General features: G+C 37.8%; 1 protein-coding gene across 5 annotated transcripts; it reads right to left on the bottom strand.

Annotated features, from left to right (window-relative positions):
* Positions 1-1,421: 1,421 nt before the first annotated feature.
* Positions 1,422-27,578, bottom strand: LOC145772114 (uncharacterized). 5 transcript variants are annotated; one of them, XR_014289280.1, is made up of 11 exons: positions 20,090-20,660; positions 16,136-16,329; positions 13,874-14,038; positions 12,429-13,700; positions 10,288-10,336; positions 9,367-9,659; positions 8,481-8,630; positions 3,738-3,876; positions 2,854-2,907; positions 1,862-2,121; positions 1,422-1,645 (listed from the first exon to the last, which is right to left on the bottom strand). XR_014289280.1 is itself a non-coding variant. In XM_082583951.1 (10 exons), exons 1-10 carry the CDS (start codon positions 27,510-27,512, stop codon positions 2,057-2,059), a joined length of 2,442 nt encoding a protein of 813 aa, XP_082440077.1. In that variant the 5' UTR covers positions 27,513-27,578; the 3' UTR covers positions 1,422-2,056. The 5 variants fall into 5 exon arrangements, 4 of the variants coding, with proteins under 4 accessions (XP_082440077.1, XP_082440076.1, XP_082440078.1 ...); XM_082583951.1 differs by lacking the exon at positions 20,090-20,660 and adding an exon at positions 27,452-27,578 and having other exon boundaries at positions 1,422-2,121; XM_082583950.1 differs by having other exon boundaries at positions 1,422-2,121.

Raw genomic sequence — 27,578 nt, 5'->3', positions numbered from 1 at the left:
TCTTTTGCCTCGCTTCATTGATGTTTAATTTGTTACTTTTTCTTTTGTTGAGGGTGGCTGCTCGACTAGAAGACCTTCCAGGTCACTTCGCAGCCACCCGTTGCAGTATCCACACATAATGCATTTTACGTTATCGTTTGTTTTATCCGATTTTGTTGAATATGTGTGTTTATACTCGCAACAAATAAAATGTCAATCAATCAATCAATCCGTGGCTCAATTTACCGTCAAAAAATATGTAAGATCCTGGCTGCTGAACTACCGATCAGCTAAGGCTACTAGATCCCAAATTTGTAAAGTGGATAAATCCTCTCGACAGGCTGTTTGGAATGTAGGCTATTCATAGAAAAATAAGCGATTTTGTACCTCTCGTCCAATTTTGATGTTGATAATTCATGTTATGGTAGAATAAAGATTAGTATTTTACTAGTTGTGTATTATTTATCATTTTGGCAAATCTGACAGTATACCCTGTGCTTTTTTACGAATACAGCACTGCCAATACTTTATCCCACATACCTTGGTGTCAAATTAGATAGGTCCCTCACATACAAGTCTCATGTCGAAAAAGTAGCGAAGGTGTGGCTTCTCGAAATAATATCTTACAGAAAATAGGAAACTCTGATTGGGGCGCCATTCCGGACACAATGCGGTCAACTGCTTTAGTCTTATGCTATTCGGCCGCAAAATACGCCTACCCAGTTTGGGAACGTTCGGCACATGCAAAGAAAATTAATCCCATATTGAACCAAAGCTGCCGTTTGATTACAGGCTGTCTCAAACCAACCAACATCACGTCGCTACACATTCTGTTTGGAATTGCTTTTCCCAACATCAGATGGCGTGACCAACAGAAGAGAAAAATCTTGTCAGGACATCGATTTGAGACACCCACTATATGGCCAAACTCCAGCACGCAGCCGATTAAAGTCAAGAAAAAGTTTCCTTGCTTCAGTTGTCCCACTGGATCAAGATGAAGTTGCCGCCAAAGTGCGGGTCCAACTGTGGAAGGAGGATCTGGCAGTAGGGCTGACACCGGCTAATATGAAGCTTTCTCCTACAAAAGGCCTTCCTTATGGAAAGCGTGAACCCTGGAAGTATTGGTGATGCCTCAACCGTTTAAGAACTGGTATTGGAAGATGTAAGACGTTGATGCGGTACTGAGGATATTCTTTGGAAAGCACAAGTTGTAATGTGGATAGGAGCAAACGACGCAACATCTCCTCGAATGCCCTGTGCAAACAGCGAGATGTTCTGCACAGTGCAAGAGCTTGCGTGATACTCTGGGCTACGGCCGTGTGACACACGATGAAGACTTGCACACGCAAAATTTCAGTCATTTACGTTCACCACGTTTAAAAAAACACAACGGTAGAGTCCCACTGGTGACCGATCTCCCCTACTCAACTCAATTTTAGAGATTACTGGAGACAAAGTTCTGTTTAATTCAATACGTCTCAAAAACTGGAATAAGGAAGAAAAAATGCAACAAAAATAATATCAATACAAAAAGATTGGTTTTGAGCGTATAAGCACATAAAACGCACGGGAAAAATATACCTCCAATAAAACTGTACTTGCCACGATGAATTGAGATTTGGTGTTGAAGGTCCAAAACAATCAGGTTTGCCACTTGCCAGGCAGCCTAAAATTCGGACAAAAATACACTAAATTGGCCAAATTCCAATTGTTGTGTCCGACGACTAGTAAATCATTCGTACATTTCTTTGTGTCGGTGTTTAATTTCCTGTCACATCAGCGAAGTGCAGGATCACAAATAAAACATTGCTTTACTATTCGTCATGACATGTCCGAAATCCTCCAGGATAACATAACAACCAAAAACACGACGACAACCAACCTGATACGAAAGTTGCCATTAATCATTTTGGCAGTGCCTTTGCTTAAACACTAATATCCAAGTCACCATGTTGGGTAAGCGAAAGCATCATGTCGGTTCAAAATTGCAACATGCCAGTGGCCTGCACGGAAACAATCCCTCACGACAAGGTACTGAAAAAAATAAGCTAGTAAGGTGAAGAAATCCAATTTGGCTTCAAGGGCATGTTGATCTTTGCAGATAATCACAAGACATTTCGTTATTCACATCTTCAACGATGTCTGAAAGTTAAAATTGGCAGTTTATAAATTAAAAAATAAAATAACATAAAGAAGTAGGCTGAGTCATTTTTTTCTAAATATATACACAAACATATGAAGTGCAAATCCGCCTGAGACCGGTGTCAGACTTTCATGAAATATAGTTTAGATGATAGGCCTATAACTTGCATAAGCCTGGGAGTTGGTGCCAAAGGTAGGTTGGTTTTGAATCTTTATCCTCGGACTGACAAAGCTTTGATAGGTTATTTCTGAGATTGACAAGTAAAGTTTCAGATTGTTAAAGTGTTGTTGCCAGGCAATTATTCCATCCAGTGTCCATTAGATGCCGATGAATGTAGAGCAGTTCTTCGAATGCGCTGCTCAAGCGAACTCCCCAACAGTCGAACATGCGCCGCTTGATCTTGCAGCTTCTTCGTTCCAGAAGTCACGCGCTTACCAACTGAGCTATCGGGGCGGACAGAGTTAACTACTTTGACTTAAATCAATAACAAATTTAACGAACAATAATGGCGCAGATAAGCGTGGGTGGCGTGTGTAAACTGTAGAACATATACAAATCCCTTTCTAATTCGTGAAAGAAAAACGTTAAAGTTTCTCTCCAACCGTACAACAATTTTACACTAACTATCAACTTCGGCGGTGTCACAGCCGAATGTTTTTACTGAAATGGAAATAGTCTAAAGTATCAAGTCTAAAGTGATGTTGCAAAATCATGAAAATGCAATCGCTCACATAAACAGTCTTCGTCTTTACCGAAAGAGACATCGTTACGATCGGGTGTTGAATCTGCATGCAAATAAAAAATGGTGAAGAATGCTTGTTATTTTTTTAGGTAATAAAACTGTTTTTGGCTGTTAAACTGTCATAACTTAACAGTTGTTATCTTTGTGGAAAGAAACAGGGCTAAGAGTTAACTGACTGGTACAGGTGGTGGCTGATTGCCAGTGGCAGAATTAGTGGTGCGATACTGACAAGCACAGCTTCATGGGCGAAACACAGTGTCTATCGCTGTCAATTCATGCGACAATCAGCTGTCGAGAAACACTATTCAATATTCATTTCGGTTATAGGAAAATTGTTCGTAAGCAATTGTTCGTAAAACAATTGTTCGTAAACTGTTTTTCGTAAAATAAAATCCGTAAAACAATTCTTCGTAAAGCATTTCTTCGTATACATCAAATTTTAACTGCATGCACGAAAAAATGCTTTAGGAAGAATTGTTTTACGAAGAATTAATTTTACGAACAATTGTTTTAAGAACAATTGCTTACGAACAATTGCTTTACGAACAATTGCTTACGAACAATTGCTTACGAACAATTGCTTTACGAACAATTGCTTACAAACAATTTGTCGGACACCATTCATTTCATGTTAACGATTCATTTCTGAGCAAGAAAACGTCAAGATTTTATTCGTTTTTTTTTCACAAAATGTTCATATACCGTATATATACTGTACATCAAAAATTACACAAATAGAAAAAATAAAAAAAATTCCCTGTGTTCTTAACAACACAACAAGTTCATAGCGTCACTTGACAAACAGCAGAACGTTTGCGGATATATTAATGAAGTGCATCTACTATAGTTTCTATTTTCTAAGCACATATCTACCGTGAATGACAGATTCGTCCGATGAAGTGGGGTGATCCTGTACTGCGTTATAAAGAGCATTTTCGGCGTCTGTGGGGGATTCAACTCGTTTGGTGTTTCCACGTTGCCATGGCTTCGTTAATTGAAGATATCGTTGATTCTGAATTTACAAAGTTCCAGTGTATAAGGTTCTGCCAAGCTTACGCTTCAAAAGTGCATATTATTGTCCAGAGGAAAGTGTAAAAATTGTAACGATTTCTGCTGATGCGATGTGTAATATATCAAGTTGAAATTTAATAAGACGAAGTTGAAGTTTATTGTATTCCTTGTGAATTTTCAGATTCCTTTTGAAGGCTTAGAATAAAGCCTAAAAATAATTGAATTTATTTGTAAATATATAAAATATATTAATAATGCTTAAACCTTAATAATGCTTAATAATGCCTTGCTTGTCTTTGGAACATTACAGTATACTGATCAACAGCAAATTTTAATCAGAGATGGATTTATGTGTCCCTAAACGTACTTGTGACGATAATTTCAAAAATTGTCTTTACTTTTTTTCTAGCTCATCACGGTTTTGAGATTTACATTTTTTGTTTTTAAAGCTTGATTTATAAAAGCTTGCTCAATGCGGATTTCACCATGCCTTGTAATTTATAACTATGACGTCAACAGTATTCAAAGTGGATGGAACGCTGTGCTACTGTCATGATATAACAAGTTTGTTTGAAAAATTGAGAGAGGAGCATGTGGCAAGTGAGTGGCGCCTCTTCTTGGACTCCTCCAAAAGAAGCCTTAAATCAGTTTTTCTCCACAGTGATAATATAAAACCATATGTTCCTGTGGCACACTCTGTGCGTTTAAAGGAATCTTAAGAAAATATTGAAATACCCCTCAGTGCGATTCGGCAAAGTGAATACAACTGAAACATTGTGGAGATCTTAAGATCATCGGCATTTTAATGGGAATGTAAGGAGGGTTCAATAAACATTGCTGCTTTCTCTGCCTATGGGATAGTCGTGCTACTTCAGAAGACAATATCAGAACTGACCACCAAGAGACTTATACATTCCAGGAAACTGAGATGTGAGGGTTTAGATTAGATTAGTTTACATTAGACCCCGACCAAACGAAAATGGAAGACGTCATACTCGAGTTTCACCCTTGGTGTGTGAAACTATCAGTGGTGCATTTCTATGTGTCTCAAGTGGGAACCGATCTTCCAACTTGGATAGCAGTAGTGGAAGTCTCTGACTTGAGTGTCGAGACTGTAGTATACTTCGGTGTCCACTGTCCAGTATGCCGTTTTTAACCACTCGACCACGTCTCCTCGCTCAAGACACATGGATATGCACCACTGATGATCCAAACAAGAGTGAAACTCAAGTATGGCGCCTTCTATTTTTGTTCGATCGGGGTCTAATAATTACAGGAAACGCAATTATTAGAAGTGTCGGGACTTAAGTTGAGCCAAACGATAAATTATTGCCACCACCTCATATAAAACTGAGTTTAATAAAGAATTTTGTTAAACAGCTGGGTAAGACCAAGACCAATTCCAGTGGTTTCCCCTTTCTCTGCAACAAGTTTTCCAAAATAAGCAAAGCAAAAATCAAAGAAGACATCTTAGTTGGCTCACAAATTGGAGAAGTTTCGAAAGATTCAGATTTTGAGAAAGCACTAACTCCGTGAGCACTTAGAAAGCATTTCAGTGGCTGTGCGCAGACGTTTTAGGCAATAGAATGTCACGTTTGTTTAAGAAGGGAGTTGAAAACTTGCTTGAAGCTTACAAAGAGATGGGCTGTCGCACGTCTTTAAAGATACATTTTCTTCACTCACATCTAGATTTCTTCCCTGCTAACCTTGGTACAGTCAGTGATGAGCAAGGTGAACGATTTTTCATCAGGATATACAAGTAATGGAGGCACGCTACCAAGGTTTTTGAAATGAAGAACCGATGGGCGATTATTGCTGGATACTGTGTCGTGATGGTCCGAGCCATTCGTACAAATGAAACCCATATTCAAAGCATTTTATGTGTTTGATAGCACGGAATGACCCGTTTCGGTGAGTCCGATCCCTTAACGGAGGATTTTTTCAATTTTTTTTTTTTAATTATTGGGTACCGTAGCCTAATTATCATTGCCGTTTTAGGGTTAGGGGTTAGGGTTAGAGGTTAGGAACTCACCGAATCGGACTCACCGAATCGGACTCACCGAATCGGACTCACCGAATAGTAGCAGACCCGTTTTTTTTTCTGTTGTTGGTGAGGGGACTCAAAAATGCTCAAGAGGATTGTTTAGAACGACCAGTGCATACTAGTTGCGCAAGCGTATACAATATGTATCAATTCCACCCTCAAGATAAACGATATGTACGCAGTTGGTTATTTGTGATATTTTTTTGCCTTTTTTATTAGAACTGTAGTTTTTTGTTTCAAAACATTGCTACAGTACACGATAAGGGTGCAGTGAAGCTGTCAAATGAGAATTTATAGGATACTTTGAAAAAAATAATATGAAACACAGTTTGACTTAATTCATAAATATTATTAAATATGCAAATTTGCAAAATGTTAAAGCGCAAGTATTTTGAAAACCTAATGTAAGAAAAACAAACGCAGATTCGGCATCAGTGCAACAAAAATCATCTGTATCTCTGATTAAAAAATTAATAAAAATTTGTTGACTAGTCCAGTGTTATTACAGCTCACAACGTTCATTTCGACACAAAGCAAAATTTATCAAACGATTGAAATTAAATAAATGACAGGGTAGTCAACCAAAACAGCTACTACAATGAAATAATGTGTCAAACAGCAATTCTTGAAAACCGATATAGTCACATTCATAGGCGTCGAAATAGGGTGGGCAGGGTGGGCGACGCCCACCCTGCCGTGAAACGAGGGTGGGCAAAATATGTTTCGCCCACCCTGTTTTCATGACACTTATGAAGTGTTTGTTACAATTATTTCCGTTTTTCTTAAACGCTGGATTATCTAACCAACAGCAGCGCAACTTTTTGTGCCTACGCTATGTCTCTCGCTAAGTATCCGACAGAACAAAGCAATTCCGCAACAACGCTGCGTGGAAAAATGGGTACTCACTGCAATGTTGTTGTTACGGCAACCGCCACAGCTGGCAATTCCTAGTGAGAGAAAGCCACGATTGATCTTTTTTGCGAATGGTCTCACTTTCGTTACGTCACAATCAAACTTCAGTTCCCGGTCAGCGTAAGGGAATGTTAATATGACATCATAATGAACATTACAATAAAATAACCGACACAAACTAAAGACGTACTGAAACAATCGCTTTTACAAATGAAAATGCGGCAAATCCGAAGGCGCCACTTTAAAGATAACAGGTCACGAGTCACGCGCTTTTTAGGTCGCAAAGGAAAACATTTAAGAGAAGTTTGTTTAGTTTAGCAGCGCTCATAAGATCGTAAGGTGCAAGAAAGAAAACATCCAACCTATTAAAGCAATATTGCAATAATAATTGCTGCAGCGACGCTAAACGCAGTCTTTGTGAGAAAGACTAACCAGTAAACCACACTCTTCGAAATTACCGTCGGTAATTGCCGAGGTGATTGTAAGGACCACAAGATTGCAAGAAAAAACTAATTTTCTTAGACTACACCAAACTAGGATGTTGATTCAATCTTACTATTGCGGGATGTTTTATTTGGGTTACTTCCTACTTCGCCGGCTCTTAGACACGTGCCCAGCTGGGAGAATCTTTTATAGAAATATCACCCTATTTGCATTGATTTCTACGTCAAATTATTGTAAGCATCTACTCCTTGTTGCGCCTCGCTTTCTGTTATCTCGTCCAGCTGATACAGCATCTGATGATGCCGATTCTGACTAGTTTATCACACAGACTTTGTGTTGCTCGCAGTGTCCTAATTGTGCCGAAATTATGTTGGCTTATAAGCTTACGCAAATCGAGGCAATCTTCTCGCAGGGAGCTCTTGATGTTACCTCTACCTGGTTGAGCAATTAACGTTATTTTATGATAATTCAACGGTACTAGATGTCGAATTAATGTAAAACAAGCGTAAATTTCTTATTGGGCATTGTTGTTACGCAAGGCTCACTGTTATTGTTACGTTACGCAAGGCTCACCCGCCGAGAAAATTAAATCGATTTGTGCTGACTCGAACGTTGAATCAACCCCTTATTAACTTACTTTCCTCCTCCCCGTGAGTTTTTTAACGTGAATTACCATAACAGCGTGCGTATCGGGTTGCTCGCTTTATCACTACTTTTGGTATTATTACATCACAACAAATCAAACAATGCGTTCGTGATAGACTACTCTAGTATCATCATAATCCATCGACGGTTTGTTCCCCACTAGTGGGGGTGGCCGATTGTTTCCGCGCAGCAATACTCTAGTATATTTTTCGTTTCTCGTTTTACATGTTTTAGTATAATCTTTTCCTACTAAGTGTTCACAGCAATTGCCGAGTCAATTACAACTTTTGCCGTTTGGCCTCGGCAATGTTTTTGCCGAAGTAAAAATATGCTAATTTCGAAGACTGAACCATTGCGAATTTGCAAACATACACATTCAATGAAATCTGTTTGAAAACTCTCGCCCACCCAGAATTCCTCTCTTCTAAGAAAAAATCGACGCCTATGGTCACATTCCTATGTTATCCTTACTTTAAAATGCACTAAAAACATTTGTTGGTTTCAAATAATCGACTTGCTTGTAGTCTACTGATGAATTTTATGAGCGTTGGTGCGCCAACCTGCTGATCCTTATAAAGCACGTTTAGAACTGCAAAGTCAGAAGCTTGAGTGGGGTTTTTCTTCATTTTGTGGACATCCTCGTGCTCCACGTCCATGTCCTTCACTGTACGAACACTTCTTCTCGGGAGGTATGAAGGAAAGCAACGATTCTGCAAAAGCACTGTGTTAGGTTGTTGAAATTTTTCATCATTTCAACGTCTGGATATGCTGCAAGATTACGCTCTTGCACAAGCTGTAATTTTCTGCGTTTGATTTGAAACCTTATTTTTCGGAATTCCAGGGGTCGAAAACTCTGTTTTTTACCACCCTTGCGCAGCGAAGATAACTCGGGACGGGCTAGAAATTTTTAGCAGGTGTCGAGCAGCTATTATGTTGATTGGTACAAGTAGTTCGCGCAGACAATGCACACTGTTTGGTGTAGGATAAATAGCGCAATTTAGCAAGCTTTCAATAAAACACACTGAAATCGGCTGTATTGTCGTAGAGTAGACCATCGGGTACATGATTTTGAAACGTGATGTTCACTGGCGCCGGTTGAAGCTTTCATAATGTTTGCTGAAGCTCATTTTGATACAAAAAAATAATGCATTATTATGTCTCAAATGTAAAATTTGTCCGTGGCTATAATTTTGATAACCTCAAATTTTTTTTTTCTTTAAATAATTGCCAAGTCAACCTCGTTATTAGCCCAACAGTTTCTTATTGATCTCAAAATTAATTTTGTGTGCAACTCTCCCGCTCAGAAGAGCAAACGACTAACTCCCTTTGTGGTCTGAATAAGTACAGTTGACCGTATTAAAAAACATAAATTGAAGAAAGTAGTAAAGTGTAGTCTCTTTTGAACAGTAACCTTAGCATAGTTCAGTACAACATACGCCTACCAACCTTTATACGTTTCAGGTCCCGTGTTTTCCGCCTGTAGCTGGCAGTGTATAATTTACCCTTTTCTATGTTCACGTTTGCCACTTTAACCCTGCAGGGAATGCCTCGTTTCAGTTGTTTGCGTCTCAGCTTTTTGAGAACATTTAGAACCAACTGGTGGTCTGAAAGTTGGTCCAATAAGCCATGGCTGGATGGCTTTCTCGGGCCATCGACATTGGCTTCAAAGACATTCTCCAGAGCTTTGACGAACGTTTGTACACTGGTTGATGTAGTGGCCGGATGCTTTTCGTAAGAATCTGAATAGATGATAGACAGTGAGTTATAAGTGTAAAATGTCGTGATAAAATGTGTCACAATGAAAAAAAAGTTATAATAAAATATGGTACTGGGAATCGGACGAATAACTCGAAATTAAAGAAATTGGTCAATATGAACACTTGTAACGTGTTATTTCGTATTGCACACAAAACACAGTTAATTGTGTGCATTACAGATTGGCAGGTCTAGTGGAGTCAACGCCTCACTGGCGGTTACATCATAGCAAAACATGTAATGAAATTTCAAAATGCGAGAAGCTGTTTTCTTGACTGCATGACTTTTGGCTGCTTTCAACAATGTTGTAATGGCTTATGTACTATTTTATTATACTGTAGAGTGTAGGCTACGGATTAAGTAGGCGACGTTACTGTAGGTTAGCACAACGGATGCAAAAGAAAATGATTAATACATTTAATGTAATTTGTAATCCATTTAGTTTAACTTCTATCAAGTCATAAGTTATTACTGTGTACCATGTTTTTTGCTATTTTTTTTTATTATCATATGTTTGAACTGGTGCGTCTCGCAGGACCACAATGCAGCATAAACGAATTGGAATTTCTCACAAAGTACAAAGCTAATAACAAATATCCAAACAAAACTTACTACATGCAGTTGGAAAACCTGTCGTAAGTGTGTTGTTGTGTGTGAAGTCCTGCGAAATGGTGACCACAAAATAATCGATATTATACTGGTCAGATACTAAATCCAGGTTGTTATATTCAACAGAAAAACTTAACGGATCCTTTTGGAAGAAACGAAGTACTTTCCAGCTAGTTAACGTTAAAAAAAATGTATGGAATGACTCGCCTTCAAAAGATCTTGAAGTTCATAATTTGTAGAAAGTGCATCGCCTGACTGAAAAAGTCTCACTGCAAGTCCGATACTGGTAGGACGCTGCACTTGCAAAAGCTTTAAACCACTGTCGGAGACTTGACAACCAAAGCAAGAGATTTGAAGAATTCGTATATATTTTTAAATGTTGTCATTGAAGTATATACAGTCACTTGTGGGATTGCCCATCAAACTCCTTAGCTCACTGCGAAAGCCAGAAATTAAACAAGCATCACATGGTCGCATCATCTATTTGTTCACAGAACAAGCTGGAACAACAAGATGCATTAAGGCAGGGGTCACCAACCTTTTTTGCATGCGGGCCACTTTGGCACTAAGGAGAGCTGTGGCGGGCCGCACTAATAAAATTTTAGGTAGGTTGACTCTTATGCTAGAAATGAACGCATTTTGTACGCAGTATTCAGCGTTACATGTTGTTACTATTTATCTTAGAATACCGCAGCAACAAAATTAGTCGAACAACGCTACTGCCAGGCCAAGCTCCTTTAACAACACTTTTGACTTCTTTAACAATATCTAATAAACGAGGCCACTTGTTTTGCGCACTTGTAGCGAGGCGAACGGTTTCATTAGAATATTCATCGCCAAGCAAAGAGTGGTGTTGTCACTTCGCTTCGCAAAAGATATCTTGCAATTAACAGTTTCAGTAACCAAAGAAATGTTTGACGCATCGCAATACAGGCAACAACAGTGACCTTCTATGCTGCTAACATATCAGCGAAAAAAAGGCTCCAATAACAGGGAGAAAGAAACTTGGCACCATGAAACAAACGCTTGTAGAAATCACCGAAAAAAACGTTTCTGTCGTAACTCATGAACGGTGTTCCCTCTAAAAAAGCAATGAGTTGGTTTTTCATCTTTTTGTGAGAGTCTATAAAACCGTATTTCTTGACTATTAGACAACTGTCACTTGCGGTGCTTATCAGCATGACAAAAATTGTTGATTAACAACATTTTGCAGTTGAGTACCAAACTAAATATTTTCATAATGCAACCAGAAGTTGTCTTATGAAAATACAACCATATTACGACCGGAAGTAATACAACCAACACCTGTCAGAAGATATTTCATTTTCTTGATACAACCAGAAAATGTCTTTAAATTTAAAAAATATTTTGCCAATTTATTATAAATTGAGTTGGCACACTGGCCTATTTTGCTAACAAAAACTTGCATAAAGAGAATACTGCTCGTGAAGCACAATAACGGTGAAACGCACACTAGTGTTTACATGATATTTGCAAACTTAAAATAAGCAACCCTATGCTCACAGAACATTGAAAACAGACGTTTTAATCAACCACTGGGACAGTGTGGCTGGACATCGCATTGGAATAACGTTAAGCGATCTCCACTTAGAACTACAATCTGAATGGTCCGTCGGTGGAATCGTATGCAAAGCGAAAATATGCTTCCCGGAAAGTATTTTTTACCTTCATGCTCATTGACTCCTCAAGAAAAGTATTTTTGGTTATACTTGCACGCTGATACCTTTCGCGGGCCGCAGCGATACAGCGTGGCGGGCCGCATGCGGCCCGCGGGCCGCCATTTGGTGACCCCTGCATTAAGGTATGAAATTCGGTGTTTAACTAAATTACTTCCGTGGGAAAAATTTCATATAACCTAATGCAAAGTCCTTCCAATCCCAGCGTTATTTATGCAGTATTTGAAAGATTAAAAAGTGACTTCTAAAAGTACTTCACCTAAAGCGCTTTAACGTTGAACACAAATTTGTATGATGTTTGTTTTTTGAATTACCAAATGTTATGTACGTTTTACTCTGCGGTCAGATGCAATGTTCCAACAAACACAAATTTAATGATAAACAAAACGCACGAACTCTCTAGTCGAAAAAACACTAAAAGTATCAACTAAAGCAATCTGGACTCACCTCAATCTTTTCCACAATAACAAGAGGATATTTGTTATAGTCTAAGACAGGTAGGTGAAAAGTATTTCCATCTTTTGAGGGCAATATTTCACAATCCGCTTTTTTAGGTAGATTGTTGATGCCTTCCACGTCTGTTTCCACTATGCATAATTTTCCACTACTCTCCTCTTCAGCTGGAATTTTTCCAAAATCCATTTTTTCTGCTGGAAAGCTTCCATCTTCTTCATCAGTACTTAAGTTGTGATTGATGCGTTCTTCTTTGGATAAGTTGTTGCTGTTGTTCTTCTCGTTGAATAAGATACCACTATCCTCTAGTTTGGAAGAACAAGCAAAATTATTTTTATCAGGAAAGTTGCCGTCACCCTTTTTTTCTTCAGATAACCTAATGTTAGGCTCTTCTTCAGGAGACCTAATGTTAGGCTCTTCTTTAGGTGACCTAATGTTAGGCTCTTCTTCTTCAGATAACGTAATGTTAGGCTCTTCTTTTTCTTCAGATAACCTAATGTTAGGCTCTTCTTTTTCTTCAGGTGACCTAATGTTAGGCCCTTCTTCTTCTTCAGGTAACCTAATGTTAGGCCCTTCTTCTTCAGGTAACCTAATGTTAGGCTCTTCTTTTTCTTCAGGTAAGTTGCAACAATTTTCACCTAAATCATTATTTTCTTCTTCAGACAAGAAGTCATCATTTTCGTCTTCTGTAGGCAAGTAACCGTCGTTTTCTTTATTTGTAATTATTCTTGATGAGGTAGCTGCCGCTTGGTTTTCGTTGTCAATACGAGGTGAACACACATACGAAATATCATAATGTGACGACTTGCTACAAGGAAATCTTTCATCAAATGCTCGCGAAAAAGTAGGCTTACAGTTATGCTTCATAGCTCCGAGTTCAGACCTACTTGAGAACTCATCTTCAATATTGTTGGCTTCAATGCTCTCTTCTGAAGAGGAAGTGAAACTCGAGCAAAACTGGGAAGGTATGATCGGTGTCCGAATGACTGAGTTATGATTGTAAGTTACTGAGTCATTACCCTTGCAAGTTTGTTTAAAAAAATCGTCAGTACAACAATTCAGAAAAAGCGTCGATGAAAGATTAATGTTTGGTCGCTGTGAGGATTCCAACGCCGGAGTCATGTAATTATCCACTTCATAACGTTGGCACCAGGTCAGAAATATCTTATAGACATGCGCCTTTTCCATTTGCAACAATTCAGCCATTAAATCAACATCTTCATCGGATATGCCTTTGATTTTCCTCTTGAACATTCTCCACAATATCTTCAGTAAATGCAAAAAGGAACTTTAACAAATATTCAAATTGTATATTTATAAAACAAGGCAAACCAAAATAAACAAGCGAGATTCAAATGCAAAATTATGATGTTAGCATAAAGTAGACACTCTAATCCTTCTAATGGCATGAAGTGGCATAAAACACATAAATAGCCTACCATTTCTTCTTTGTCTGCTAATTTGGGATCGAATATGTTTGATAAAGCACGAGACACTCTAAACCACGATTCAATTTTTGACTTGCTCAATCCAGTTGATTTTTCAAGCTTTGCTACTAATTCAGGTCCAGGATATTGATCCTTATTGAAAGTTGATAACATTATCTGAAATAAAAAAGACTTGTAATGACAAAATTTGAAGATTTGGGACCTTGAAATGGACTTTACAATGTGGCTAAAATTAAAAACCTATTTATTGCTATGAGAACAAAAAAAATCGCATTTCAAACAAAGGGAAATTAGAACCTGGAAATATAATTTGACACGTACCAGTAGAAATCAAATAAGCAAAAATCAAGTATTTTTACAAAACTTAAAAACTCATGCTTAGTAGACTAGAATGGCCCGTTTTAGAGAATCCGATTCGGAGAAATACTAACTCGGGGAAAAGCGATTTGATGATTTCTTGAAATTGCAGTAGCGGCTTCTGTTTATTTACAAAATTTGTAGGAATCATTTGGGTAAGGTTATTGTTTCAGTGAGGTAGATGTAAATTAGCTGATATCTTGTGAGTATAGGCCAGCATTTCTTAAACTGGGGTAAATTTACCCCTGGGGGTAAATTTCCTCGTTTTGGGGGTAAATGAGCTATCAATCAAAATATCCACATCAGTTGACGGGACAGAAAAATTGTGCCAGCTGAAGGTATTGTAGATATCATTTCACCGCTTGACGGAGATAACTGGAGATGATCTCAATCAAATCTTAAAGGATGACATCATCAGCTATCTTCAAACTTTGCAAGAGGAGTTTGAACGATATTTTCCCGAGATCAATACTGGCAGCATTTTGATGAAAGTAGCGAGAAATCCTTCTGTATGTAAAGTGAAAGATGTTCCTGAAGTAATCCAAGAAGAATTTATAAAATTAACAAACGATTCTTTTGCAAAAGATGAGTTTCACTCTTGCAACCTAGAAAAGTTTTGGGTTAAAATATAGCATTGCTATCCAAGGATAGGTATTCAAGCTCTGAATGTTACGGTCACGTTTTCTTCAACTTACCTATGCGAATGCGGCTTCTCTGCATTGCTTATAGCCTACTATCAAATCTAAAGCACGAAACCAACTTCATATTGAATCCGATATTTGTTGTGCATTATCTCCTATTTTATCAGACATTGAACAACTCGTTGCCAAAAAGCAAGGGCAGCGGTCGCATTGAATATAACTGATGGAACTTGTTACTTTCCTTTTTTTAATAAATGATTACCGGTAGGCTACCATTTTATCTATTGGGGGTAAATCTGATATTCCTCTTTGTTAAAAGGGTAAAACATACAAAAAAGATTAAGAACCACTGGTATAGGCTATAGTGATATCTAGCAATACTTATTTTATAGCTTTAAGGCAATTAACCTAACCTATAATAATCGATTCTGTCACAGTGGGGGACCATGCTAGTAACGTTGAGGGGATCTGATTTCATAAATTTGATAAAGAAGAGTAGTTTTTTACTAGTTTACTAACCTACAAGTTAGTAAAGTTAATGTATGATGTTTCAAAGAAACGATTGCCAGATTTGCCACTGATGTGTTGACCATGGTAATGATTCATGCGAAACAATTTTGGATGGGCAATTTGAAATTAGATCTTTGCATGCACGTCTTAAACCATTACAACTTTGCCACCTTTTCTTTTTGTTTGTTCTATCACTGTGTTTTATTTGGCACAATATCGTTTTTCCGCATTCCCACAAAGAAAAATCAATTGAATTGAAATTTAGCGAAAACTAAAAAGCATACTAAAATTTATTTTTGAACTATTAAATTAAAACATTTGCTCACATTAAATTGACATGCGCTCTGTATCTCAGTCTTTATCCAAACTTTTACATTTGTATGCATAAACACTAAACTGCAAAAAATTACGCTTTAATGGAAGAGGCTATAATTTGTTGTGAATAACCTCTTTTGTAAATCAATTCCTTTGAATAAACAGATGCAACTACGAGATTTTTGCTTACTCCAAAAAAGGCTTTCTCCGAAAAAAGCTGTGTCTGAATTGGTATAATATTTCTCCAAATCGGTTTCTCTGAATAGTAGCAGACCGTTAGTACACTATCATACGGTTTCAATCATTAATCAGTTTCAAAATCAATGCAAAACATAACATCCCTGCAAACATGAAAACCTTTCAATGTAATCTACCTAAAATTTTGTGATGCATGTCTCAGAATATCAGCAAATACCATAAGTCCTCTCACTTGCTTTGGAGAAATGTACTGAAGCTTTTCTCTACTCCACTTGAACCATAAAGTGATTCCTAGTCTGGAAAGACCAGTCTCTTGTTGCAATTCCTTTAAAGTTGGGCGAGACAAAAATGGATCAACATGGAATGCTTCATTAAGAAGACCCATAAAATCCACTTTAGAATGCTTGCTTGAACGATAATTTTTTCCTGCATATATATTATTATATATAGCTATTTAATAGTATATTTACGATAATGCTCTTGGTTCGCCAATTGAGCACTCTGCTAGTAGACACCTTGCTGTTGCATTGAGCATAGCTCACCGCTTCAGCAGTTTGCACACTCTGGCAAGGTGGGTGAAAGTATCCAAATGTGGTTGCTTACGTACCACAAATAGAAAAATCACCACGCTGAATTACTTATACACTTATACAGGCCTCGAACATCACGGCAGATATGTCCGCCGTCACAGCATGTGATGTCCGCGGGAAGTACCATCTAGATCGGTCATATTTGTCCGCCGAGAAATAACACAGAAACTAGCGATACAAATCGTCATTGCATAGCACGAACAATAATTGTTGCGAGAATGTAATTTTCCGTGCATTCTAGCGCGCATCTAGAAAATGTGAATACTGTATCCCTTAGCTTCCATTCAAGCAGGAAAACTGTCGGTTTACTTTTTACGTTGCTTCAACGATTGATGACCAGCGTAACAAAGGTGAATTCTTCGCTAAGAATCGGTGGTAGTACCGGTACTTCTACACTACCGTAATCATGCGCAACTTAGTTCAAGTCTTACGTCACAATGTATGGCTTTGATCTCCGAGTACCGGTAATATTGATAAGGTAAGGTTGGTTACAAAATTAGATTATACGAGTAGGCTATTACAGCAAAATTTGTTAAGTTTTGGTATTACAATGGCCCAGGGAAAATTCACTTTCCCTCATATGACACGCAAAAATAAACCTAAAGAAAAAAACCTAGTGAAACTTTGCATGGCAGAAAATAGTAGCGTTAGTGCAGAAGTTTTCTGACTCGTGTCCACAGCATTGTGACGCAAGAAGCCACACGACCTCGTTCGGTGGAAGTTAATCAGTTATGTGGCGTATTAAGCAGCTACACAACGCTTTGACTCTTCAAGCGCACGTCGTTGGTCTGATGAAAGCCTTTCAGAGTGACTTTGCTGAAATTTTAAAAAGCCTTCTAAACCGTACCTACTGTAGCCTATAGTTCTCAAATGGCGAAGAATTATCAAGATAGAGTAATTAAGCATGACGATCAAACCTAAAAGTGGTCCACCGTGAAACTTAATTTGTCCGCCGAGATAGCTGCTCAGACCGGACACGTTTGTCCGCCGTCAACAAAAACGAATTTCGAGGCCTGCTTATATATATATACAGGGTCATCAGTATTTATCGTTACAACTCAAATTGGTTATATTTATGAAATGAAAGAAAATTTAGAATTTTGGCAAATGTATTATTGTGGAAAAAGCAATAGAGAATTAATACACAAAATATTATTCAATATGTCCTCCATCTGCGTCAATAACTAGTTGAAGACGTTTAGGAAAAGCCTTGCATGTGTCACGAATTACTTTCTAAGGGACTTTGGCCCACTCCTTCTGCAGTTTCACCTTCAGAGCTTCCAAACTTTGATGGTGAGTGGCCGAGACCTTGCTCTCAAGGTATGACCAGATCCCAAAATCAAGGGGATTCAGATCGGGAGAAGATGGGGGCCATTCCTCTTTGAGAATGAAGTGCGGGACATTCTCGGAAAGCCACTCCTGAGTATTTTTAGCCCCATGTGATGGTGTAGAGTCCTGCTGAAAAGACCAGGGACGTTTTTTGAAGTGCTTGTGGGCCCAGGGCAACAATGCGCTAACGAGGATGTCATCTCGATAGTTTTGCTGGTTCAATTTCACCCCTGGTCAACGAAAAAGAGGGGTCTTTTACCGGACTCTGTCACGGCTGCCCAGACCATCACTGAGGTGGCACATTGTTTCCTTGTTACCACTCGAGATGCTTCATCCCATCCCTCGACCAAACCCGATCGTTTTGGGTGTTAAAGTGATGTTCAACATCAAATTTCTTCTCATCACTGAAAACGAGATTTGGTAGCATGCCATCCTGAATGCAGGAAAGACGAATCTGGGATCTTTGGAGTTGTTTATCAACAACTTGAGCAGAAAGTTGTTGTTTCTTGACATGCTTGAATGGAGACATCTTCAGGTCCTTTCGGAGTAAAGTTGACATGGTCCCATACGACACTCTCGACTCTTTAGCCAGAACCTCGATGGATGAAATAGATTGTAACGCTAAATATTGATGACCCTGTATATATATATATATATATAGTAAAAAGGCATTCAAGTCTAGTGTACGTTTGCTATACTGATGAGACCTCGACGTCGAACTGGTGACGTCCTGTCTGCACTTACGATAAATATTTTATATAATTAATGTTATATTTATAAATGAAAATGTCCTTCGTTTTAATCGTCTCCACTGGTTTGAACATATTGAAAGGAGTAGCAGATGGATAAATCATTCCGAGATGTGCCAGTTCCCAGCACAAACAAACCTGGACGTCTCAAGAAAATGTGGGCTAATAAAATAAATGATGACAGGAAGCAGTGGCAGATGACCAACATTAGCCCCCTAAATCGTGAGGAGTGATGACTGAGAATGTGCCTTGTCAGGCCCGTCCAACCCCGACTCTGGGAAATCAGACGTAAAATAGGAAGAAGAATACACGCTCATCATTCAAATACTGTAATTACCAAAACAGACATCACACACTATTACTGACGCACTCATCAGATTTAGACAGAAGTATTATTTGGCATACAGTACACAGTGTTGTACGTTGACGCCGTCAACTTTTTGTTGACGCTGAGGCTAGCGCCGTTAGTTTATTTTTTAATTGGCGGAAGTGATAGCGCCGTCAACTATTTTGTCGATTTTAAGCGTCACGCGCTATGCGTTGTTTTATGTTTTCATGGAAAATTTAGTTTCACAATGTATTCTGGCCAGCGCGGCTTATCCGAATTACCGGCTTTCGCGTTGGTTGGAATGGCTACCTGGAATACAAGCAGAAGAAGTTCGTTAAATGGTGATCACTCATATCGTGAACAGTATCGAGAACGAGAGATCAGAGAGGGAAAGCGAAAATTCAATGAAGGTCATCGCGGAGGTTGAAGATACCGTACTTTATATTTCAAGAGCTCCATGCCCCTGAAAAGAGCGATGTTGGTGCAGTGGACCTCGCTAAAAGATTTATATATATATATACGCTAAACCATCACAGCACGCTTGGAACAGTGATACCTTTCCGAGAACGTTTTCAAGGCTTGCTTTTGAAATACAACACACCAATATCATCCAGCGCGGCTGTGGAACGCATGTTTTCACTTGGAAAGGACATTATGCGTCCCAAACGCAGCAGATTGTCAGACAAACATTTTAAAATGCTTGTATTTCTACAAGGAAATAACTAATAAGCTAAGCAGCTACTTACAATACAGTCTCAAAGCATAATACCTGTTCTTTATTTACAGCTATTGTTAGCCTAAACTTGGATGAAATACTTCCGTTTTGCGAGACACTGGCTAAAATAGCGCTAGAAATTAGACTGATGCTGCCGCCGTCAATTTCTTTAAGAGCTTACGCAGTACTTTACGCCGTGAAGTTTTTAGGCAATTCGCGCTGACGCCGTCAATTTATTTCATTGACGCGTACAACACTGGGCATACACTTGTATCTCTTCAACACAGGTTTATAGAAGAATATCTAATAGAGCCAGACAAACCATAATTGCCAATGTCACTTTACCTACAATTTAAGTGTGCAATTGATAAGCACCAATTGACGATTAAAATTTAAAGGCAAAGTGAATTCATTAAATTGATGCTTTATAAACTGCATGAGTGCAAGTGATAAAATGTATTTTTGCCAAACCCACCTTTCAATAAGAAGCATAATTTAGTAAGCCAAAGTTTTCCAACTTCTTGTGCAGCCTGTCGACTGAGACCATGTCCATTACCCCCTGGTGGCCATAAATGTTCCAGATTTTTTAAAACAAATTTTACATGAGAACCACAAAACTTTTGAGATGAAAAACTTTTCTTCTCTGATATATTATTTAATTCATAGGCTTCAGCAGTCTGTCCCATACAATCATTAGCCTGTCTTCCAGTTACATCACTTGTCACTGCTTCTGAACTCGTTTCCCATAAAGATGATACCGGTACTTCAAATATTTTTTTAGTTGCATCAACTTTTTCATGAGTCTTAACATCAATTGGTGAGCCATGGTTTTCAGCAATATGCTTGCTTAGTTGGGTTCTCGTAAAAAGGAATTGCTCACAGAATCTACATTTATGCATCAGAGTAGTCGATATTGTACGTAATATGCAACAGATGTGTACAAATCTAAGATTTTTAAGACACTGTATCCAGACTTTTGCTTTTTGAGATCCTGATCCAAATCTGACAATTTTTAGATACTAATAAACAAATTTAAACTAATTATACCACACCATACTCCTGAAAATTTAATAAAAAAATATTTTACTATATGAATATAAAAGTGCTCAATGCCAAGCAAAAAAGCAAAGCAGAGCAAATTAAATCAAATATAGTTATTACTATCTGAAGCCTTTACAAATTGTTTCACCTAACGGATCATCAGAAGGTCTTATTCAAATAGAATATATAGTACATATATAAAAACAATGAAAACTATTACAAAAAAGTACTCAATGCTAAGCAAAAAGGCAAAACAGAGCGAATTAAATCAAATATCATATAGTTATTACTATCTGAAGCCTTTACAATTTGTTTCACCTAACGGATCATCAGAAGGTCTTATTCAAATAGAATCTAAAACATTGATTTGTCAATTTCTTGTATATATATATATTAGGGTGGTCCAAAACAAACTTTTTTGTAAATGTTAATGTCTCACCCTAAAATATTGTTAGCATTGATGAGAAAATGACATATATGTGAATTTTCATAAAGATTGGTTGATATTTAGAGGTTGCTACCGGAGTTCAAAGCTTTGTCGTTTGCCCCTATTTTAACGTTTCAAGAGGATATGATACAGATATATAATAATACGGTACAGTAAAAAATAAGGTACAGTGCCATAATATATTGCAAGAAAAATACAGTGTAATATTAATAATTACTCTAAAGCAGTGGTTCTTAACCAACCAGGGTTCCAATCGAACCCCTGGTGTTTGACGAAGCTGTTTCAGGGGTTTGGCGCGAACGTCCTCTGAAACATTAACACACGGCCTACTGAATCGTATATCAGAGAATATTTTTGCAAAATATTGTCCAGCCGAAACTTAATTGCGGCTTACATGATGGTAAATAAACATCTGTGTGTTTGACATGTGATGTAATGATGCTATCTGCATATAACACAGAATGCAAAAAACTATATTTTTACCTAACATTGTAAAAACAATCAGTATGAAAAGGCCTCGAAATTCGTTTTTGTTGACGGCGGACAAACGTGTCCGGTCTGAGCAGCTATCTCGGCGTACAAATTAAGTTTCACGGCGGACACACCAGCTTTAGCGTCGACCTTAATCACTTTATCTTGATAATTCTTTGCCATTTGAGAACTATAACTAAGGTTTAGAAGGCTTTTTAAAATTTCAGTGAAGTCACTCTGAAAGGCTTTCATCAGATCAACGACGTGCACTTGAAGAGTCAAAGCGCCGTGTAGCTGCTTAATACGCCACATAACTGAACTTGCACCGAACGAGGTCGTGTGGCTTCTTACATCATAATGCTCTGGGCACGAGTCGGAAAAACTTCTGCACTAACGCTACTATTTTCTGCTGTGCAAAGTTTCACTGGGCTGTTTTTCTTTAGGTTCATTTTTGCGTGTCATGTGAGCGAAAGTGAATTTTTCCTGGGCCTTTTCTTTTTTACTGTAATACCAAAGCTTAACAAATTTTGTAACCAACACCAGTCAGTCACCAGTCAGTTCATTTATTTGTCACAAACACAAACATGAAAAGAATACAAAGTATACAATAATCGGTTGTGTGTCATATGACGAGGAGACTGCGAAAAGACCAAACGGTCATCTAGTCAGCAGCCACCTCAAGCTAGGTGATGTAGGCCTAAATAACATATACGTATACAGTAAATACACAAACACATATACAAAAAATCAAGCATTTGGTGATACAGATACACATGTTTTCATTATGCAAAAAAGGAGAGAAAAAAAAGCAAACAAACTAAGCAGGTTTACCATGCTGCTGAATGAATTAATTGTGAGTGGAGTTTAAGAGATATTAATCGACAATTTTAATCAGAAAAAAAGATAAAAAGCAACATATATAATTATATAAAAAAAACAATGAAAACTATTAATACTACAAAAAGTGCTCAATACCAAGCAAAAAGGCAAAGCAGAGCGAATTAAATCAAATGTAGTTATTACTATCTGAAGCCTTTACAAATTGTTTCACCTAACGGATCATCAGAAGGTCTTATTCAAATAGAATTCTATTTGAATAAGACCTTCTGATGATCCGTTAGGTGAAACAATTTGTAAAGGCTTCAGATAGTAATAACTACATTTGATTTATATAATTATATATATATACCAAAGAGATGAGCAAATAGAATAGAATAATGTAATTATATAGACAAAACAGTTATTATTCAACAGTGTCGTTTAAATCAAGAAGGTAGTGTTTAAAGTTTCTTTTAAAAGAAGTTGGAGAAAGACCTTTGAGATCACCTGGGACCTCATGCCACACTTTAGGACCCCTTATTAATATCTGCCTTTTACCTAATTCAGTACGCACCCTTGAAACAAAATAGTTACTGCTGGATGATTGGCGCGTATTGTGTGAGTGGCATTCAGATAGTCTGTGGAAGATGTTACATTCCGTTTCTGGTAATAAATTTAAATGGACTCTGTGCATGTATTTTGCTATCTCCAGTTTATAAATTTCTTGTATATTTAACAGTTGTAGTTTTCGGAAGAGTTGCAATGTGTGAGCTGTATAGTTGCTGAATGTCATGGTTCTAACAACTCTTTTATGCAGCTTAAATAATTGATCCAGCGCATTGTCACAAGCTCCACCCCAGCTGGATATGCAGTATTGAAGACGAGAATATATAAGACTGTAATACACAGTCTTCAGTGTGTTAGTATCCACATAATTTCTAAGTTGAAGAATGGCCCAGGAGCCTCTAGCAAGTTTTTTACAAACATTTTGAATGTGACATTTCCAGTTGAGAGAGTCATCAATTAATACACCAAGATATTTAATACACTTTTTTCTTTGCAATTTAATTCCGTTTATCGTAACGTGCATCCTTACATCGAGCTTTTGTTTAGTTAGTATCATGTACTCAGTTTTGTTGTAGTTAATGGAGAGCTTGTTCATTTTCATCCAGTTGTCAATTTTGATCAATTCTGTATTGACGTTTTGTTCTAGAGAAGAAAGATTTTTGTTGGACATAGTTAAATTGGTGTCATCCGCAAAAAGGCTCACTTGGAAAGAAGAAATGGAAGGAAGATCGTTTATGTAAATAATGAATAACAACGGTCCAAGAGTGGAACCCTGTGGAACACCACATGTTACACTGCGCAGACCTGATGCCATACCATTAATTATTGTGTATTGCTTTCTGTTTGTGAGATAACTTTCTAATAGTTTCAAAGGTAGTCCACGTATTCCATATCTTTGTAATTTCTTGATTAGGATATCATGATTTACTGTATCGAATGCTTTTGCAAGGTCAAGAATTATTGAACAAGTTATGTTTTTTTTATCTATATTTGAAATAAATTCATCGTATATGTGAGAGACAGCGAGTGAGGTAGAATGACCACTCCTGAAACCATGTTGACATGAAGTCAGAAGATCTAATTTGTCAAAATAACTGTAAATCCGTTCATAGAGGCATTTTTCAAATATTTTAGAAATTGGGGAGAGAAGTGATATAGGTCTATAATTTTTACAGGTTTCAAATGAACCAGACTTGTGAACTGGTACAATTTGAGCTACTTTAAGCTGGTCTGGATACGTGGTTTGTACAATACATTCATTAAATAAGGTAGTTATGATTGGAGAAATAATTGGAGAGGACATTTTTAAAAACTTAATTGGTATTCCATGCATCCCAGTGCTTTTATTTGCATTCAAGTTTTTTAAATGTTTTGATACTTCTTCAGTGGTAATAGGTTTAAGAAAAAATGTTTTAGGGTGGTTAGGAATAACTGAGACAGGGTCATAATAACAATCCTGAGGTGGAGCAGAAATTTTTGATGCCATTTTATTGCCTATGTTAGCAAAGTATTCATTAAACGAATTAGCAATAGCAGTAGAGTCGGAGATGATTTCATCATCTTCCTTTTTGATACTTGTAGGGGTATGTAGTTTACAACCTTTTTTAAATTTTGTTATGTCATTTATTGTTTGCCATAGCTTAGATGTGTTATGATGAGTGCTTTGAATTAATTGGCTATAATGCATTTTTTTAGCTTGTTCTTTAATATGTGTTAGTTTGTTTCTGTACACTCTGTATTCATTTAATGTTTCGATAGTGTTTACTTTTAACCTTGACTGAAATAGTTTGTTTTTGTGCTTAATAGACACCAAGATTGCTTTAGTAATCCAAGGTTTTCCTGTTAATTTTTTTTCTTTACGAGTACGTTTCCTTAGTGGTGCATGCTTTTGTAAAACTGTTTCAAATATGCTAATGAATTTGCTCATAGAGGTATTTACAGAAGTGCAATTCAGATTTTCATCAAGGTCACACAGAAACTGTTCAGGATTAAACTTTTTTATATCACGAATGAGACTAGTGTGTGCATTACATTTTGGTTTAGTCAAGTTTATTAGTGTAATAATTGGAAGATGATCGGATATGTCACTTAGCAGTATACGAGCTTTCTTATTATGAACTACATCGTTTGTGTAGATGTGATCAATGAGAGTGGAGCTGTGAGATGAAATTCTTGTTGGTTTGTTAATTAGGGAGCTACAACCAGCACTTTCTAAGCACTGCCAGTAGTTTTTAACTTTTAAGTTGTGTTCTATCTTTAGTAGATCTATATTCATGTCACCACATATGTAATAGGTGCTGTTGTTTTGATTCAAGTTATCTATTGATGCTAACAGGTGACGTTGATATTCACTAAAGTCATAAGTTGGATGTCTGTATATTACACCACAGACCAACTTTTTTTGATTTGCCAGTTGTATCTCAACCAGAGGTGGGCACCCGCTACTTATAAAGTAGCGCGCTACCCGCTACCGCTACTTGGGCTAAAGTAGCGCGGGCTACCGCTACCCGCTACCAATTCACAAAAGTAGCGCGCTACCCGCTACCGCTACTCGGGCCAAAGTAGCGCACGCTACCGCTACTTCTTCCGCTACTTTTGTCTAAAATGACACTAGGAAACACTCAAGTCCCTACTGACGCAAAAATGACCTTGAAAACGAATGTTATCATTCGTTTAGGCTGTCATTTTAACGTCGTTATAGAAAACACATTCTAAGGGAAGTTCATTGTTATTTCAAAATGAGAGTCACTAAGTCCTGCCCGCTTTCGCTTAAGCACATCTTTTCCAACAGAGAAAAGTCTCTCCACCGCAGCATTGGAAGGAATGGGGGTGTTGTATTTAATGAACAGATGTTTTAACTCGGTAGCCTATCCGAAAAGCTCAAGGACTTGCTCTTGTCCGAAAAAAAGGCGTCCACAATTGTTGCTTCCTTCTGCAGCGACGTTTCATGGGATGGCGCAAACACTCCAAAAATACATCCTCGGAGCCATGACTGGTGTTAGTGTCACTCTACTCGGTATCAACCTGGCTTGATGTCTCCGGCAACAGTCGAATTACATCTGTCTTGACTTTTTCTCGCAGTGCGTCAGCATCATCCGTGGAAACGTAGTGCAGAAATAGTCGCCACGACGTCTTGAAGGAGGGATGAAGACATGCCATAACGCATTTCATGTTGTTGAAGCACTTGTTGAATCGTTTCTTCACCCCTTCAAGGACTTTCACTTTCAACTCCTCACAGGTCACAAGGTCACTGATCTCGGTCAACTTCTTCCCGCAAATTGTGATAGTTGGAAGCAAGACTCCGTAATATGCCTTGGACTCGCCCTGGAGAATGTTTAAAGCCTGGCAGATAGGTTTCATCACACGGAGATATTCGCCGAAGAAGTTGACGTCAGCTAGAAAAGACCGAAACTTTGCAACCAAGCCGATTAGGCTATATAGCTGCTTGACCACGCCAGTAGGTCTATTGCAAAAAAAACAAGCATCTTTTTCAATTTAAATTAAAAAGTAGCGGGTAGCGGGAGTGCGACTGAAAAAAAGTAGCGCCTCTCCCGCTACCGCTACTTTGGAATAAAAATAGCGCCGCTACTGCATCCGCTACTCCAACTAAAAAGTAGCGCTGCTACCGCTACTTTTACCAAAAAAGTAGCGCCGCTAGTAGCGCCGCTACAAAAGTAGCGCGCTACTGCCCACCTCTGATCTCAACCCATAGGTTTTCACAACCAGTTACATCAAACCTAATATCATTGTTTATATTAAAGACAAAATTTTTATTAATAAACAAACCTACCCCTGCAGCTGAGGTTGGGGAATCATTATGCAAAAAGTTATATCCAGGTAGCGAAATTTGAAAGAATGTAGATTGCTGAAGTTTTGTTTCTGATATTGCAATCACATCAGGCATTACTTGCAGCTGAAGCAATAATTCTTCCAGACTAGCAAAGTTTTTTGAAAGGCTTCGAATGTTTATATGCAGTAGTGTAAAAGCTTTTTCCAAATTTAAATCAACTGTTTTTATTAGACAATCTGGTTTGCAGTAATTAGAGTCAAATTTTTGGGGTAATCTTTTGAGTGAATCAATTACATCGGGATGAGATTGATCAGAAAATAAGCTAGTTAGTTCACAGGTAGGTACTGAAGTAAAAGGAAACATATTTGGATAGCATTGACAGCAAAAATATGGATCAGTGGAGGCCCCAAGGGACACAAAGTCTTCATATTTCATATAGGTACATTTTAAGTGTATCCATTCATTACAGACATCACAGCATAGAGAGTTCTGGTTAGATTTACAGGGTTTGAAACATTTACTACATGGGTACTTTAAGGGCATGGCACCTTCAATAGGACTGGTCAAGGCAATTTCATCAAAACTTGTACCATCATTTAACTTTTAAAACAGTACATAATTATACGAAGATTAAATGTAGCATACAGTAACAGTATTAAAGTTAATTGAGAGCAAGGGTTTGAAAAGGCAACAAAGAATACCTTTTGCTTCTGTCTTCACCTTTTGAATAGAAAATATTTCCGTCCATTGTCCAATATGCATATATATTTCCTTTCATTTTTTCATTCTGTAGTTGATTGATTATTTTCATTCGTTCCTGGGTCAATG

This window comes from Aplidium turbinatum, chromosome 6, assembly GCF_918807975.1.
Source record: "Aplidium turbinatum chromosome 6, kaAplTurb1.1, whole genome shotgun sequence".
Lineage (NCBI taxonomy): Eukaryota > Metazoa > Chordata > Ascidiacea > Aplousobranchia > Polyclinidae > Aplidium > Aplidium turbinatum.
Note: the sequence above shows the minus strand (reverse complement) of the source record. Positions and strands in the feature narration are given on the sequence as shown.

Coding starts and splice junctions, on each gene's coding strand:
- LOC145772114 (XM_082583950.1), bottom strand. CDS start 20,513: ATGCATAAATGTAGATTCTGTGAGCAATTCCTTTTTACGAGAACCCAA. Junction 13,701..13,873: donor TAGCAGACAAAGAAGAAATG/GTAGGCTATTTA, acceptor CATTTACTGAAG/ATATTGTGGAGAATGTTCAA. Junction 8,631..9,366: donor GGGACCTGAAACGTATAAAG/GTTGGTAGGCGT, acceptor GTGCTTTTGCAG/AATCGTTGCTTTCCTTCATA.